The sequence below is a fragment of the Amblyomma maculatum genome, chromosome 10 (genome assembly GCF_055883805.1).
Source record: "Amblyomma maculatum isolate TAMU_Amacu chromosome 10, ASM5588380v1, whole genome shotgun sequence".
Classification (NCBI taxonomy): domain Eukaryota; kingdom Metazoa; phylum Arthropoda; class Arachnida; order Ixodida; family Ixodidae; genus Amblyomma; species Amblyomma maculatum.
The window spans coordinates 59,475,845-59,491,947 of NC_139353.1; the positions used below are offsets into that span (position 1 = coordinate 59,475,845).

At 48.2% G+C, this 16,103-nt stretch overlaps 2 protein-coding genes across 3 annotated transcripts in view; one reads left to right on the forward strand and one right to left on the reverse strand.

Annotated features, from left to right (window-relative positions):
- LOC146176613 (uncharacterized) overlaps positions 1–16,103 on the forward strand; it is a 239,223-nt gene that overhangs the window by 87,536 nt on the left and 135,584 nt on the right. The gene's annotated exons all lie outside the window — the stretch shown is intronic.
- On the reverse strand, positions 50–7,890 carry LOC146176616 (uncharacterized). Its single transcript, XM_084581340.1, has 5 exons — positions 7,751–7,890; positions 5,954–6,119; positions 3,592–3,783; positions 2,340–2,678; positions 50–517 (listed from the first exon to the last, which is right to left on the reverse strand). The coding sequence occupies exons 1-5, from the start codon at positions 7,888–7,890 to the stop codon at positions 50–52; spliced, it is 1,305 nt and encodes a 434-aa protein (XP_084437466.1).

Consider the following 16,103-nt stretch of genomic DNA (forward strand, 5'->3'; position numbering starts at 1 on the left):
GGGCAGGACCAGGTGAACCAGGTGAAGTATACTTCTTGGGGTCGTCGTCTTATGCCTTGGGCAGGACGTTCCTGACGAGGCCGACCATAAGCAAGAGGTCCTCCTTGAGGACGACGAACATGAACGGCCTGTCGACCGTGAAGCGCACGGGTTCGTTGACCGGAATGGTTGTGCAGAGCGAGAGCAACGTCGAGAAACCTGCGGGCGACCTTCCACCTCGCGTGGTCAGATCCAGGGTCGCCTTGTGGAACAGCCCATCCACCCAGAGGTCGTCGGCGTTCGCGTAGCTGAACATCCTGGCGCTGTCGTTACTCGATCCGACGGTTGTGGTGCTTGGTGTGGTGCACACATCGGTGTTGGCTGTCGGGTTTGGCTTGTCCGCGCACGCCGTTTGATTGTTAGGGCCGACCGGCTTTGATTCCAAACTTGGAGTGGCTTCGTTAGGAGGCGGCGGCTGTTTCTGGTTTACGCGTTTGAGGGACTTGCGCAGGTCCAAGGTCGGTGACTCAATCATGACCTGCGTGAACAAGGCAGTTGCGCGCTTCCAGCAAAGGCTAGATTTTGGAACAAATTAAATGCGAGTAGCTTACCTTTTGAGTTCAGTGTAATACATAACGGAATTAGGTCAAATTTAAGTTGCCTAGGCGTGATTTTTTTCCCGCTTAACTATCGCTAATTGCCGGTATTTTTCTTTTCTTGTTTTACCATGTCGCGGTGATGGACAACTATCGGCAGTGGTATATTGCTCATCCCAGCTCTATTTTGTAGCGGGGTTTCTATAGATCGCGATCAGCTAATTATCTTCCTTTTGTAGTCGTTCAGGATACATATACCATTCTGTGTCGTGCCGAGTCCTTTTTTCGGTAATTATTTCAACTTTCCAATGCGGAACGAATTGTACAAAGGTGACCGACACACTGATTGTATTGATAATTGGAGTTGTCATATTTATTTTTAGTCGTGGAGAGATTGTCCCAGTGTACCGTTCGTGGTGCTATAGTTCGTGGCTCCACATCCGCAATAACGTGTTTCCCGGAAACACTCGTGTGCGGTGCTGTATACAGCTTATCGCCAGATAGCGTTATCCCTATCGCGTTATCTACGGAATGCGGAACGTTGCAGTGTGTCGTCAACAGACAGTATTTTCTCAGGTCACCGTACGCGTTCTAATGACGCGACATGTGCCGTCGCCCATGGCGCGGAAGTACCGAACGATGTGCCTTTCGTGACAGTAGCGTGAGTAGTAGCAGGAGCCAGCCAAGCCTGTACCGAAAATTTGAGGAAACGAAATGAACTCCCAAGGCACTGTGCCATCTTCCCAAGGCATACGGTTGTCAGAGACGGGCCGGGCTAATACCCGTCGATGTGACGTGACGACAGAAAGGGCATCTATCCACACTCGCGCGAGAGTTTCCAGTCACCACTTATCGTGCTGTTTAACACAGAGGACGCGTGACTGTGAAAGCTGTTCTGAATTTTCACCTCAAATTTCCAAGCAATGTATATGCCCTGACTGTGCCGCTGAACAAGCTGCCACAAAGCTGCAAAACACTGAAATAGCCAATTTTGCTCAGCGAGCGATTGAAATTGTTCTGCGGCGTTGTTTTGAGGAACTAGCAGCTATGACAACGCAATTGCTGCCAAATGATTTCTCCAGAACGATTGATAATAGACCCCTGTCATAGCACGTTAAGTTGGCTTCGTCACAATGCGCTTTGCCGCAAGCCTGCATGGCGTCACTGGCCACCAAGAAAACAAGGATAAATTGTGAATATTACGCGTTACTGCTCTATGGATGCATACAGTGCTACCAAGGGGATTATGTGAACATATTCTGTTGGATAAATCAAACGAATTATGGCCATAACGTGAAGTTGCAAAAAAAAAAAAAACAATTGCTCTTCCGCAATTGATGGATCATCAAGGTATGAGGCGAAGCTAACTTAATATTTATAGTCATCATCAGCCTGACTATACCCACTGCAGGGCGAAGGCCTCTCCCTTATTACTCCAATTAACCCGGTCCTGTGCTAGCTGCATTCACTTGACCCCTGCGAACTTCTTAATCTCATCCGCCCACCTAGCTTTCTGCCGCTCCCTGCTGCACTTTCCTTCCCTTGGAATCCAGTTTGTTACCCTAAGCGACCATCGGTTATCCTCTCTTCGCACTACATATCCTGCCCATGCCCATTTCTTCTTGATTTCCACTAGCATGTCAGTAAGTTATTTATCTGACCCACTCTGCACGCTTCCTATCTCTTAACGTTAAGAGAGTCTATTGAAAGCTCGCTTAGTGCGAGGGTGTCTGGACAAGCGCGCAGAGAGCGCCGCGCATCGACCTTGGGCAGAGTGACGGTGACGTCGGTGGTCCAGGCGAGCCTGTCCAGGACAGCGCGCATGTCCGCCCAGCGGCTCAGCGCCGGCAGCACGTCCTGTTCGAGTCCCCCCGCCCTCAGTGCTGGCAGGAAGAGTGCCATCTGGGACGCCGGGCAGTCGTAGGGCAGGCGGATGCAGGCGAAGCGCGGCTCCCGCATGTAGGGCAGTTCATTGCCGCTCTGCGTCATCATGGGTACCATGAGGGCGTGGTCGGGCTCCACGTAGAAGGGCTGCTCGCCCGCCCGCCGGAAGGCCTCCTCCCAGCGGCTGTTCAGGTACACCAGGTTGACCAGGCACGAGCCCTGCGTGCACCGTGTGTTCGAGATCCTATGATTGTGGTGGTCATCGATGACCACCACAGGAGATATCCTGTGCTCTCTGGAGGGCATGCATAGGCCTCTTCTGTTGCGTCTCCGATTCGTCCTGTCCAATACCAGCGGACGTGGACGTTGGCGGAGGTGAGTGTTGGGGAGCTTCATCCTCGGTTCTCTCCCGCTCTGTGAGCACAGGCCGCAATGTCCAATAAAGCGCCGCCTTTCTAGCCGGTTTTGAAAATGGCGGATATCTGCTGAAAATGGCTAATCTCTTTTAAACTCTGCCGTCCAGAACTGCATTTTTCTTCCATTTATGTCGCGTATGTAACATTGGTTATTCGTAGTCATCACATATGCTTCGCCCGAGCCGACTTCCTCCTTATTGATTTCAGCTAGAACATCATCGTGAATGTATGTTTGTCCTTTGATCAACGCAATATGAAAGGCAATTATAGAATACTTGTGGGTCGCTCTTAGGCGATTAGTGAGGTGTTAAGAACTGAGCTCTGCTGGACTTCTCTCCTGTGGCCTCATTACATATTTCTCGTCCTTTTTTTTTCCTTTTTATAGCTTAGAGAATAACGTACCGCTTTCAGCTAGGGACTGTTTTGGCTCTATAGTAAGCGGTAATCTATTCATAGAAGGGGAACTTCAGTCTGTGCACATTGTTTCAGTTTACCGCGATCCGCTACCGTGATCTGTCACCGTGTGTTCTACTGCGCATGCCCAGATCGCCTTGACGCCGATAGGTGGCGCCACATACTGGATGTCGGCACATATAGACCTGCCGCGTCGGAACCAATCAGCTTATGCGCCCCGCCCACGCGCGGTAGAGGGTCACGGTGGCGAATCGCGGATCACAGTATCCTGTTGCAAATCGTTGGTGATATTTGTACTGCACCTGTGGTTCTGGCAGCGAACACTTTTGTTCGGCCGTCGGAAGGGGCCCGACATTGTCGATTTGTGTTCGCAAGTCTTCTGTGCTGAAGACGCTTGTCACAGCGCCGTCCGTCAGTTCGGAAGCCCAGGCATTGGTCGAGGCGCTCATTTCATTGGAGGCTGCGCTTTGGGACGACGCGTCCGTCTGTCGAAACTGCGAGGGTGCGTAAAAAAGTGGGCTTCACTTGACAATTAGGAACTTAACCTAGCGGAGAAAGGTTCTATACGACCAACGCTTTGTTGTGGGAAAGCTGCGTTCGTTTTTACAGGTTCACGCATATTGTTAGGGAACGCGTGTTGGTTTGCTGATATTGGTCTACCAAGTTCGGCCGCCGCGTATGGCAAATCGCGGTGCGGACTAACAGATCAGGGACGCATCACCGAGACTGGGACCGTATTTACAGCGTACCCATTCATGTGACGTCCCTGGAACGTCAACAAAAGCGCATAACGTTCGTATCGGTCAGTAGTCACAAGCTATCTATACTTGTGGGTGTGAAATTCGGACTTAGTTCTCTCACATGTAGAAAAAATGATAATTCGTTTACATCATGTTTCTGTAATACAGAATCACCAGATTCGCTTTCCAGGGGCTTTTTGTCCCCCGATAGTACGACATAGTATCTATACCTACGGATGTCGAACATTCTGGAAAAGTGTTTTCGGACATATTTTTTCACATATTGTATAACATCGCCATAACATTCAGCATATCCGCACATCATCACTCGGCAGGCTTGTATTCTTAAACATGAAATGCTTTTAGCGGCTCTGTCGACGCGCCGCCGAGAAGGACGCAGCGAACCGTGGCAAATCTAAACGAAGTTTCATGGGCCAACCCCTGATGCCTACATGCTGCGCTGCCCCTGGAGCAGTTCGGTCTTCCTTCTTTGCGCTAGAACTTACTAGTACTACTATACTGCTGCTGCTAGCAGTAGTAATAGTAGTAGTATAGTAGTGGCAGTAGTAGTAGTGGTAGTAGTAGCAGGAGCAGTAGTAGTGGTAGTAGTCTTCGACTAAAGGCGCACCGCATTCCGACATGGAAGCACGTTGAGGTGACTACTACTACTCCTGCCATTACTACTGCTGCTGCTGCTACTACTATCTACTCTGCTACTAGTAGTAGTCACCTCAACGTGCCTCCATGTAGGAGTGCGGTGCGCCTTTAGTCGAAGACTACTACATCTACTACTGCCACTACTACTACTACTACTACTACTACTACTACTACTACTACTACTACTACTACTACTACTACTACTACTACTACTACCAGCAGTAGTAGTCACCTCAACGTGCCCCCATGTCGGAATGCAGTGGTCTTTGGTTGAATTCTTTTCCTGCCTGCATCTACATTCGACGGCGAGGACGATTGCGATGTTTCGCTATCTGTTTCCAAAAAGGCGCCCATCTGTTTTTATGGCAGTCTTTATTACTCGTAACAACGCAGGACAAACTTCACTGGTGAATTTTTCCTGCCCATCGGAAACTTTGATCAATGCTATATTAGCATGTTTTTAAACGTATATCTTACGGTATTCCACGGTTGCCTCAAAAATTATTTGAAAGCAGCACATTGATTTTCTATGGCAGATGTACTCTCTGTGGCCGCAACTTGAAAAGCAAAATTTCGTTACGCATCGAAAGCTTTTATCATTCCCATCGAAATGTGCACAACGTTATCTTATGTGTGTCCCACAGTTGCGTCACTTTAAGAAATGTGCCGGGAAGCTGGACTTGTGCTCTGACCGCGACTTTTAAGGCGAAAGCCTTTAATGGTTCATGCTGTCGTGGACAAAATGTGTCCCGCTTTTGCGGAGGCTCTGATTGGCCGAAGCGGGATGACGTCATAGGGGTCTTGCCCAATCATGGAGCACCACCACAGTATGCGTGCCTTATATGGCCATATTAATTAGGGTTAATTGGAGAAATATGGGAGAGGCCTTCGCCCTGCAGTGGGTATAGTCAGACTGATGATGATGATGTGATCATATGCCTATCAACGGTTAATTAATGACTAATTAATTAATCAATGACTAATTGATGCGTTAGTAATTAATTTCCCACTCAGTGATTAATTAATAACTAATTACTGTTTGTTGCACAGCAGAATGCGGCACTCAGGCTTTCGCCTTTCACTACTTCAGTCGCTAAAGTCCCTCGTAATTTTTTACAAAGAAAGTTGTACTCGAAACAGACGCTCCTGGCAGAAAGCCCAGTCCGCGCTTTTCGCAAGAGTACCGTGTATATCCACGCAAATTGCTTGGTACTCATGGCAGATAGTCACAGACACGCGGAGGTTCCTAATAGTGATGGATGATTACCTTTCCCCCGAGGCTGCCCTCGAAGAGCGCCAGGTACTCTGCAGCGAGCGCCGTGTCCGCGTGCAGCAGGTTTCCCAGCCGGACGGCATCACAGCGCTGCAGCCTCTTGACGCACTCTGCAACGCCGCCCAGGTCGCCCGGCCGGAGGCCTGTCTTGAGCCCCGGTCTGCGGAGTAGTACGGCGAAGCTAGGTTTAATCTGCTTAAGTTCATCTGTTCATCTCGACGGCCAGTTCACTCTGTCCGTTCTCCCTCCGCTCCGAAGCAGCGCCCGTCGTTACGCGCGTTTGGCCAGGAATACCAAGCGCTGATGCCTCCACACTATGCAATAGCCTTTGTATACGTCACTTACGAAAATGTGTACCACGATGACGGTACGACGGAAGAAGGTCAGCGCTACAGCCAAAAATATTTCTCAGAAGGTGTTAATACGTCACCAGTAAAAACACGAAGAAAGAAGAGAGCTTGCGCCCAAATAATATATCGGTCATTTCTCCGCTTTAATAAATACGGAGGGATAGCTGTTTCGTTGATAACATCAAGTTGAAAGAAATGAAAGAAGGGGGGGGGGGGGGGGGGGAGGAGTCAGCGTTCAAAAACTTTCGCGAGGTGTTCTGACTCCCCCCTCCACCCCCCTGTTACGGCCTTGACCAGCAGCGCTGATAGGGAACAGGGGTTTTCTCGGTCACTTTTGTTTAATTCAGGCGGCAGGCCTTGGCATGGCTGTATGGTGAGCAATGCGTAGGAAGGATAATTGATGGCCAGCTAACACAAACCGGACACTGTAAGAGGAAATGCATATGCTGGTGGCAGAGACCCGAAGTTGAGGGAAATGGAGAACCTCAATGGCCCCTCCAGGGCGAATTCGCTCACAATAAATAAATAAATAAATAAATAAATAAATAAATAAATAAATAAATAAATAAATAAATAAATAAATAAATAAATAAATAAATAAATAAATAAAAGAAAAGAAAGCTCCAGCAAACGCAGTTTTTCGTTTTTCGCAAACTACAATTATTTGTGAACTTCTATGTATAAACGTATCTTCTTGTAGGGTGAATTCCAGCACTGTGTTATGTACGAGCTATTTTAGATAAAAAAAATTACAGATGTGTAAAAAAATAAGCAAAGGCGCTTAAAAATTACGAAATGTCCGTGGGAAGATTTTCTTTTAATGACTGTATTGCTGCAAATTATTCGCTCGAAGTTTCGCCGATCGATGTAGCTTTGATCACATGCTGCGGCATATTTGATTGCTCCTCCTGAAGGAAGACAGAGTAGAGCGGGCAGTGCAGTCAGTGGTTTCGATTCTTCTTATGCAATTGACGCAACCTATGTCGAAATCTGGTTCAAGGCTGGTAACGGCATGAGCATAGGACGATGTTCACTAGAAACCGTCTGCCGCTCACTTGGAGAAAAAAACAATGCGACCATCCGCCTGGTGCCGAAAATTGGAAACTGATAAATAGATGCAGTACGGATCATGCTTGCTGTGCTGTAGCCGTGGCGAGCTGTGGGGGGACGAACACCATTAGCATCAGTGCTTTTCACTGCTGACATTCCTGCTCAGCTTTAGGTTATGGAAAGTGGCACTGGTATATCGTCGCTCACGCGATATTTCATGGACGAACTAAGAGTCGCTCCGGAGCAGGGCTGCTTTTGAAATCCCGAAGGAACATTGGCCTTCTGCGGCAGCTGTGGTTGCTATATCGAAGCCGCACGAAACAAGCGAAGCCTCATTGAGGTGAACTACCTGCGCTTTTCAGCGATCCAGGTTCGCGCGTGTGTAGTGTACCTTGGCCCTTCGGCGGCTGCCAGCGCGGTGACGATGCCCAGCGGAGAGCAGAGCACGTTGTCCTTTGGGGCGCTGGCGTCCAATGCGGCCCTGAACAGGGCCATGGCCTGCTCGTTGAAGCTGTCCGGGTCCAGGGCCATGGCTGGACTCGGACGGGCGGAGGGCCCCTGCGGCCAGGGCCCTGCTCCCAGCAGACGGGCAGGGAACGCGAGCGCCGCCCCGTGAAAGCATTGTTCCCGATAGCGTCCTCTTCCTTCTTTCTCTTTTTCTGGTTAACATCACTTGCGACGTTTCTCCACTGCTGAACGTTGCTGCCAACCTAATGACAGTGACAAGCGGAATAGAGACATTGAAAAAGTCGTCGCGTTTTTGCCTAGAAATTCGCGCAATGTGTGACGTGTATAGTTCCCGTTCTTTCAAGGGTATGCAGTATGCCGATACTTAGGTTTCCGCGTCCTATCCAGCCTCGAAGGTTTTTGAACGGAGGTTTTGATTCAAAAGCATCTCGAAATCTACACTGCAATTTTTTTTTTCTTAGAAATAAAAAAAGTCATTTCTGGCTGCAGGCCTGCCAGAAAATTTCTGTTCTGCTGTGTTTCCATTTTTTTTTTTCATCATTTCATGTTTTTTTTTTGTTTTTTTTTTTTTGTTTACGACGGAAAGAAAGCGGCTGAGAAATGGACAGAAACTTTCTATGTCATGTCGTTATTTTCTTCTTTTTTTTTCTGTCAGTTCAGAGAAAGGTTTTTTTCTGTTTGCGGCTAACGGGTGTCTATGATGTTATAAATTTCTCTCATTCCATCCTTCTATTTCGTCTCATTTCTCTTTTTCTCTCAATACGGACAAGCTATTTAAAGCTTCATTTTCCGTTAACATGATTTCCGTCATTCAGCATTATTTTAAACTCAAAATCCATCGCGCTAAAACCTCTGCCGGCATGCTCAACACTCGATGCCACCCATAGAGTTGACCTCGCAGCATTCGTTGCCACCGAATCGGAGAGTATAGAACGACGGTGTGGACGGTGTGCACAGCACATGTCGCAGGGGTATGGTTCCCACTCCTTATCTGGTCTACTATATTGTTACATGGCCACCACTAATCGAACTTCCAAGTGGTACCAATTTTAGCACGTTTTGTTCCGAAATTGTGATGCAGCCGTTCTACGGACAGCGCCTCGGGGATCTTATAAGACTTTCTATTTAGCAGCCTATTTACACGCTCTAAATCAAGGATATTGGGCAACTTTTTTTTTTTTTTCCAAAATGACTTGGAAACCTTTTCCGATAGTTATTTATAAGCGCTTTTACGTAAATTCTCGGCCGTCAAAAGCTCGGTAGACATTTCCACAGCAGTTTACCTGTACCGATCACTAAACATCGTTCGTCCATGGATTTGTCACGGATAGTGGCCTCAAGTAGCTGAGTGAATAAGAACTCGTGGAAGGAGTGAAGGGCTCTAAATATCGATAATACCCGTACAATAATACCAACGCGAGAAAACGCCAACGAAATACTTTTACTTTCGCACATATCATCATCATCATCATCATCATCAGCCGGACAATGCGCACTGCAGGGTGAAGGCCTCTCTCATTTTCTACCAATTAACCCGGTCCTGTGTTGGGGCATCCATTTGACCCCTGCGAATTTCTTAATCTCATCCACCCACCTAATTTTCTGCCGTCCCCTGCTACGCTTTCCTTCCCTTGGAATCTAGTTTGTTACCCTAAGGGACCATCGGTTATCCTCTCTTCGTACTACATGTCCTGCCCATGCCCATTTCTTCTTCTTGATTTCCACTAGAATGCCAGTAACGAGTTATTTCTCTGACCCACTCTGCACGCTTCCTATCTCTTAACGTTACACTTACCATTTTCCGTTCCATGGCCCTCTGCGTTGCCGTCAACTTAAGTAGAACCCTTTTCATTAACCTGCATTTTTCAGCCCCATGGGTGAGTACAGGTGAGATGCAACTGTTATACACTTTCCTCTTGAGTGATACCAGTAAGCTGTTTGTAACAACTTTTGAGTGCCTTCCAAATGCTCTCCATCCCAATCGTATTCTCTTAGTTATTTCCCTTTCGTGGTCCGGATCTGCAGTCACTACCTTTCCTAAGTAGACATATTCGCCTACTACTTCCAGTATTTCGCTACTATAATGTAAACTGCTGTTCCTTCCCAAGGCTGTTCAACATTACCTTAGTTTTCTGCATATTGATTTTCAAGCCTACCTTTCTACGTTTCCTGTCTAGGTCATCAATCATTAGTTGCAGTTGGTCCCCTGAGTTACTTAACAAGGCAGTGCCGTCAGCAAATCGCAGATTACTGAGATAGTCTCCATCGATCCTGATGCCTAACTGCTTCCATTCCATGCCTTTGAATACACTCTCTAAAGCAAGCTGTAAATAGCACTGGGGAGATTGTGCCTCCTTGCCCAGCTCCTTTCTTAATTGGAATTTTATCGCTTTCGTTATGCAGAACTAGGATTTCTGTGCAACCACTATAGATATATTCCAGTACTTTCACATATGGCTCACCTACACTCTGATCTCGCAATGCCTGCATGGCCGCTGAGGTTTAGACCGAATCAAATGCTTTCTCGTTGTCAATGAATGCTACGTATAGGGGCTGCTTATATTCGGAGCACTTTTCTATCGCCTGAAATCCTGCTTGATCCTTTGGTTTTTTTTTTGAAGTCTAAGGTTGTCCAGATCCTATTAGCGATTATTTTGGTAAAAAAAAATGTATGTAACTGATCCTAAACTAATTGGTCTGTAATTTTTCAAATCCTTAGCGTCCCCTTTCTTATGAATTGAAATAATATATTTCATGATTCCGGTACTTTCGGTGTCTTCAGGCATTGCGCATACAGGGTGGCCAGTTTTTTTTTAGCACAATATCCCCTCCATTCTTCAGCAAATGTATACCTGATCCTCTCCAGCTGCTTTCCCCTTTTTGATAGCTTCTAAGGCTTTCTTAAACTCATCCCTCGTTACTTGCGGAACGTCTGATTGCTCTTCATTACAGCCAATTTCATTATTGTCCTGATTACTATGGCTACTGTCGAGGTCCATATAGAATTTCTCAGCTACCTTGATTTTGTCGATATTAGTAATGACATTGCCCGCCGTGTCCCTCACTGCATACATCCGATTTTTGCCTATGCCTAATTTCCCGTGTACCGCTTTCAGGCTGCGACCGTTCTTTAGAGCGTGCTCAATTTTCCCCATTTTATACTTGCCTATGTCGGCCATCTTGCGCCTATTGATTAGCTTTGATATCTCTGCCAGTTCTATCTGGCCTGTTGGGTTGGTGGCTTTCATATTTTGACGTTCCTTAAGTCTTTCGTCTCCTTAGACAGTTTACCGGTATCCCTCTAACTATCCTACCGCCTACTTCTACCACGCACTCAATATCTCCGAAATTATTGTTCATTGCTTCTAAGCTAAGGTCGGCTTCCTCAGTTAGCACCGAGTATCTATTCTGCAGCGAGAGCCTGAATTCTATTTTTCCCCTTACCGCTAATTCATTGACTGACTTCTTTCTTACTGATCTGTCTCATTCCCTTTTCAAATTTAGACTAATTCGAGACCTTACCATTCTGTGGTCACTGCATCGCACCTTTACGAGTACCTCTACATCCTGCATAATGCCGGGGCTAGAACACAGTACGAAATAAATTTCATTTTTGGTCTTCCAGTTAGGGCTTCTCCATGTCCACTTTCGGTTTTTCCGTTTGCTGAAGAAGTATATATTCATGATTCCTAAGTTATTGCGTTCATCAAACTCAACTGGTAACTCCTGACTGCGCGGTCTCCAGCTTGCTTTCTACTTACCTTGCGGCGCCTTCCACTGCGTGTTCTTTGGTTTTGCTGCGCACCCCCAGGATACGCGGAATAATGGGGCAAGCACCACACCAGGGCCAAACAGAACTGTAGTGGCTGGGGTGTATCTTAATCCTGATACGTAAGTTATGTCTCAGTTTGGACTAGGCGCCAATTCAATTGCCTAGGCTGTGGTCATTTCAAAAGAGCTTAAGAGAACTTGTTGCTGGGCTAGTTGGTTCATGATCGTACGGGAAAGTAAGCACAAAAAAAGAAGACAAACACAAGAGAGGAGACAGGAGCGCGTTGTCGTGTCTCCTCTCTTCTGTTTGTCTTTTTTTGCGCTTACTTTCCCGTAAGCTTAAGAGAGCTTGGCTGTAGGACAGTTGGTGGGACGTCGCAAAATTAAAACCATGGAAACGACAGTAGGGAGGGGAAAAAAAACAAAAAAAAAACAACAAAAACACACACACACACACAGAGTGGTGTTGGCAACGAACATTTATTGAAAACACACACATTTCGGCCACGACCTTGCTTATGGCTGCCGCATTGGTTCTTAATGCGCGCAGTCACTGCGCTTGCAGCCCGGCTTCAAATCCCGCATTAGCCGATCGATCTACTCAGGACGCACCGCTAGCGCTGTGTTACTGCATGAAGCCGCCTATCGGGGTGACATTTTGGGTCTTGTAACGCCCGCTACAATTGTTTCCTACACACTTCAACAACTGGCGAGAATTGAGAGCACCACGTGCATGCTGGAGAAGAGCACCAGAGGTGATAACAAAGGTGCCATTGTTTGTTACCGGCTCTCGTGGGAGAGCTCTGCAAAGCGCTGCAGCGGTCTCATGTTCCCTTTAACAGTAGACCGTACTGTACACGTGATCTGTCGCTAGTTATTGAGACGACAACGCGCGGCGCTGGGAAAGGTGCGGCCATCGGTGGAAAAGAGAACAGAAGTTCTCGCAGTGGTGAAAGAATGGCCAATATACAGATGGAGAGATAGTGGGAAGATTTATCCTCCGGGAAAAAAGGAGGGAGCAAAAAAAAAAAAAAAAGGCGGCGGCGAAATGACGCCCGGCTCGCCGGCGTAGCGGGGATATAGCGGGGAAAAAGCGCGCGCGGCGAATGATTGAGGGTCGGCGTTCGTTCAGCTGCTGGAATGGGGGAGCGGGTAGAAGGCGAGCGCTTCTCGCGCCAGAAATCGCGGCCAGGCATGCAAGGCGGCCGATGAATCTGGAGAGAAGAAAATAAAAAGCAGCGAAGGAAGCGAGAGCGGTTTCGCGCGTGAAGGCAGGCCGGCTTGCCTGCGCTCGAGCAGATCGGGCGAGCGCGCGCTCGCTAGTTACCGAAATAGACGCCGTGGGGCCCACTTCGGGCGAGATGAGGGGGAGGGGGTTGGCGGTAGAAACAGTGCGCGTTACTAGGTTTTGTGGGCGTCAAAGTAAGCAGAGGGATGCGCGGTGGAAAAAGGCGAGAAGGCTGGAAATGTTTGAAGTGGAATGCGAGTGGAAAGCGAGTGGTGCTGTGCGAAATAGTTCGCGCTTCAGTTCCGCGCACTTCGCCGTGCGATCTCAGGGGGACGGGTGGACAAATCGCTGCTGCAGCACAGAGGCAGAACTGACGTTGAGTGAGTGCTCACGTGACTCGCGTAGCTACTCTAACAGCTCACTCTTTGTTTCTCTATCGCTTTCCACACCGTAGAAAAGATCCTTTTGTCGCTCTTAAGAGAAGAATGGCGAAAGCCTACCCTTCCTCTCCTATCATTTGCCTCTCATCGTTTGCCTCTTATCTACATTCGTTATCAGAAAAGAAATGCGCAGCATCTGTCACACTTTCTCTGGCAAGTGTGAGTTTGGACGGTACACCATCGCTCCTGTCGCAAGGCGTTCCTTGGCGCGCGTTGAAGTGTTTGGTTTGGTTTGGTTTGTGGGATTTAACGTCCCAAAGCGACTCAGGCTATGAGAGACCCGTAGTGGAGGACTCCGGAAATTTCGACCACCTGGGGTTCTTTAACGTGCACTGACATCGCATAGCACATGGGCGCCTAGCTTTTCGCCTCCATCGAAAAGCTAGTGCACGTGCACGTTGCGATGTCAGTGCACGTTGAAGTGTGGCATTGCAGATATGGCAGAGACACTGGACAAGGAGCTATTCTCGTAGAATCTCGCGCAATATGACAGATCTCGCGCGCAACTCTCGCGCACTGGACTTCGTTCCTTGAGCTTAGAAAGGCTTTAGCGTTAAAAAAAATGCTACAGCATGAACACATTCCAACCAACAATGTGCGTATTCGTGTGTTCTCTAGTTGAAATCGCCACGCACGGCGATGGTACGCGCGCCTGTGAGTATAGTGGACGTGGTGCACCTACTGATCGACAAATGATATTTCGGATAGGGGTGACGTGGTTGTACGCAATGACGTCTTAAGTTTACGTATGTCCTCTTCTAAGACATGAATGAGCGCTATCTGAAAGCTCGTGTGACGTCCCGTGTGTAATACACCGGTATTTTAAATCGCCGTACGCCGTTGTTCGAACTCCTTGTGTTCAAACATTTACTGCACCAACAACACGCAGTAAATGTTTGAAATTACAGTTCGCGACTCGTGTTTCTCCCCTCAGGCCCGAAGCCGCTGTTGGCCATTTATTGCACCGCGGGTTGCGGGTGACAGCTCCGACTGTTAGGGCTTGCACGCTGCATCTTACGAGCCCTTAGAGCGTTATTGCAGGACTGTGTGTGTGTGTGGAGGGTGGGGGGGGGGGGGGGGGGGTATTCCTGTAACAAAGCTCCCAAAAGGGCTGGACGCTATAGTCACCTAGCTATGCAATACTTCTAGTTATGCCAGGAGAAACTGATTGATTTATAGGAAGGGAAAGGCATGGTAACTGTCTCACTTGTTTTCTGTGGACACCTCAACCGCGTCGTAAGGGAAGGGAGGAAGGTAGGAGAGAAAGTGGAAAGAGAGAAAGAGGAGCCGTAGTAGAGGGCTTCGGAGTAATTTCGACCACCTGGGGATCTTTAACGTGCGCTGACATCGCACAGCACAGGGACGCCTCTTCGTTTCGCCTCCATCGAAACGCAGCCGCCGAGGTCGGGTTCGAACCCGGGTACTCCGGTACAGTAGTCGGGCGTCTTACCACTGCACCACCCTGGCGGGGCTATGCCAGAAGAAACCACCATCTCGCAGAGACAACGCCACAGCATTTCACTTTTTCTTTTTTTTTTTTTTTAATGCCAGGAGAAAAGGTGAAATGCTGTGGCGGCATCGCTGCGAGATGGTGAGAGGCAGTGGAGGTAGCGCATGTGCCCTCCCCTCACCATCCTTACTATAACAACGCGCGTAACTTCGCGTGGCAATCACGCGCGGCCGTTTCGTGGGAGCAGGATATTCATGTGTATCCCCGCAACCCCTATGGCGGTACCCTAGGCCCATTTGGGCATATTTCTGATTACAAAAAAGCATTTCCTCTCTCTCATGCTTAGTCATCGCATAACGGCCGCAATGGTGCAGTCACATTCCGTGTGTAAGCACCAGATTAAATGAAAGTTGAATGAATTAATGAAGCCGTTATTTAAAGGAAGGGATGACTTTCGGCCGCTGTTTGGGTAATTAGAGAGTTTAGTGGGATGTGTGTGTAGCTTCGTCTTCACGCTTCTTCAAGCTGTTGCTTGCCATGCAGCCGATCTTCGCGCTGTAAGTCGACTTCTCTCACACTACTCGAAGCAGGCCGTTCTCACTGCCGTATGTAGCTTGCCATACGGGAAGCCATAAACACCATTGCGACAACTGCAGCTAGAAAAGATAACTTCTATGGATATCGAATTTTAACCGACTCATATGCAGCGATTGCAGAAATGAGTTAAAAAAAAAAAATCTCTCCTCCACAGTCATTTTCTTATAATTATTGGTTCACGGGAAGGGAAAGGTGCATTATCTGTCACACTTGTTTTCTGTGGACACCTCAACCGCGCCGTAAGGGAAGGGAGGAAGATGGGAGTGAAAGTGGAAAGAGAGAAAGGGGAGCCGTAGTGGAGGGCTACGGAGTAATTTCGACCACCTGGGGATCTTTAACGTGCGCTGACATCCCACAGCACACGGACGCCTCTTCGTTTCGCCTCCATCGAAACGCAGCCGCCGATAATCGCGCCGTAAGGGAAGGGAGGAAGGTGGGAGTGAAAGTAGAAAGAGAGAAAGAGGAGTCGTAACTGAGGGCTACGGAGTAATTTCGACCACCTGGGGATCTTTAACGTGCGCTGACATCGCACAGCACACGGACGCCTCTTCGTTTCGCCTCCATCGAAACGCAGCCGTCGCGGTCGGGATCGAGCCCGGATACTCCGGCACAGTAGTCGGGCGTCTTACCACTGCACCACCCCGACGGGGCACAGTCACCTTTTTGTGTGTGATTGCGCTTTCAATGGACAACACATTTTTTATTTTATTATTATTATTTTTTTTTCAATCTGTTGCTGCTTTGGAATGAGGCATATATGCCGGTAACAAACGTAAATCAGCAACTGAAA

Excerpts from the sequence above, each read along its gene's own strand:
- LOC146176616 (XM_084581340.1), bottom strand. The coding sequence starts at position 7,890 with ATGGCCCTGGACCCGGACAGCTTCAACGAGCAGGCCATGGCCCTGTTC. Across the intron at positions 3,784-5,953 it reads AGGGCAGCCTCGGGGGAAAG|TTTCGACAGACGGACGCGTC; the intron begins GTAATCATCCAT and ends GCACCCTCGCAG. Across the intron at positions 2,679-3,591 it reads GTTCGCTGCCAGAACCACAG|GGCTCGTGCCTGGTCAACCT; the intron begins GTGCAGTACAAA and ends CGGTGCACGCAG.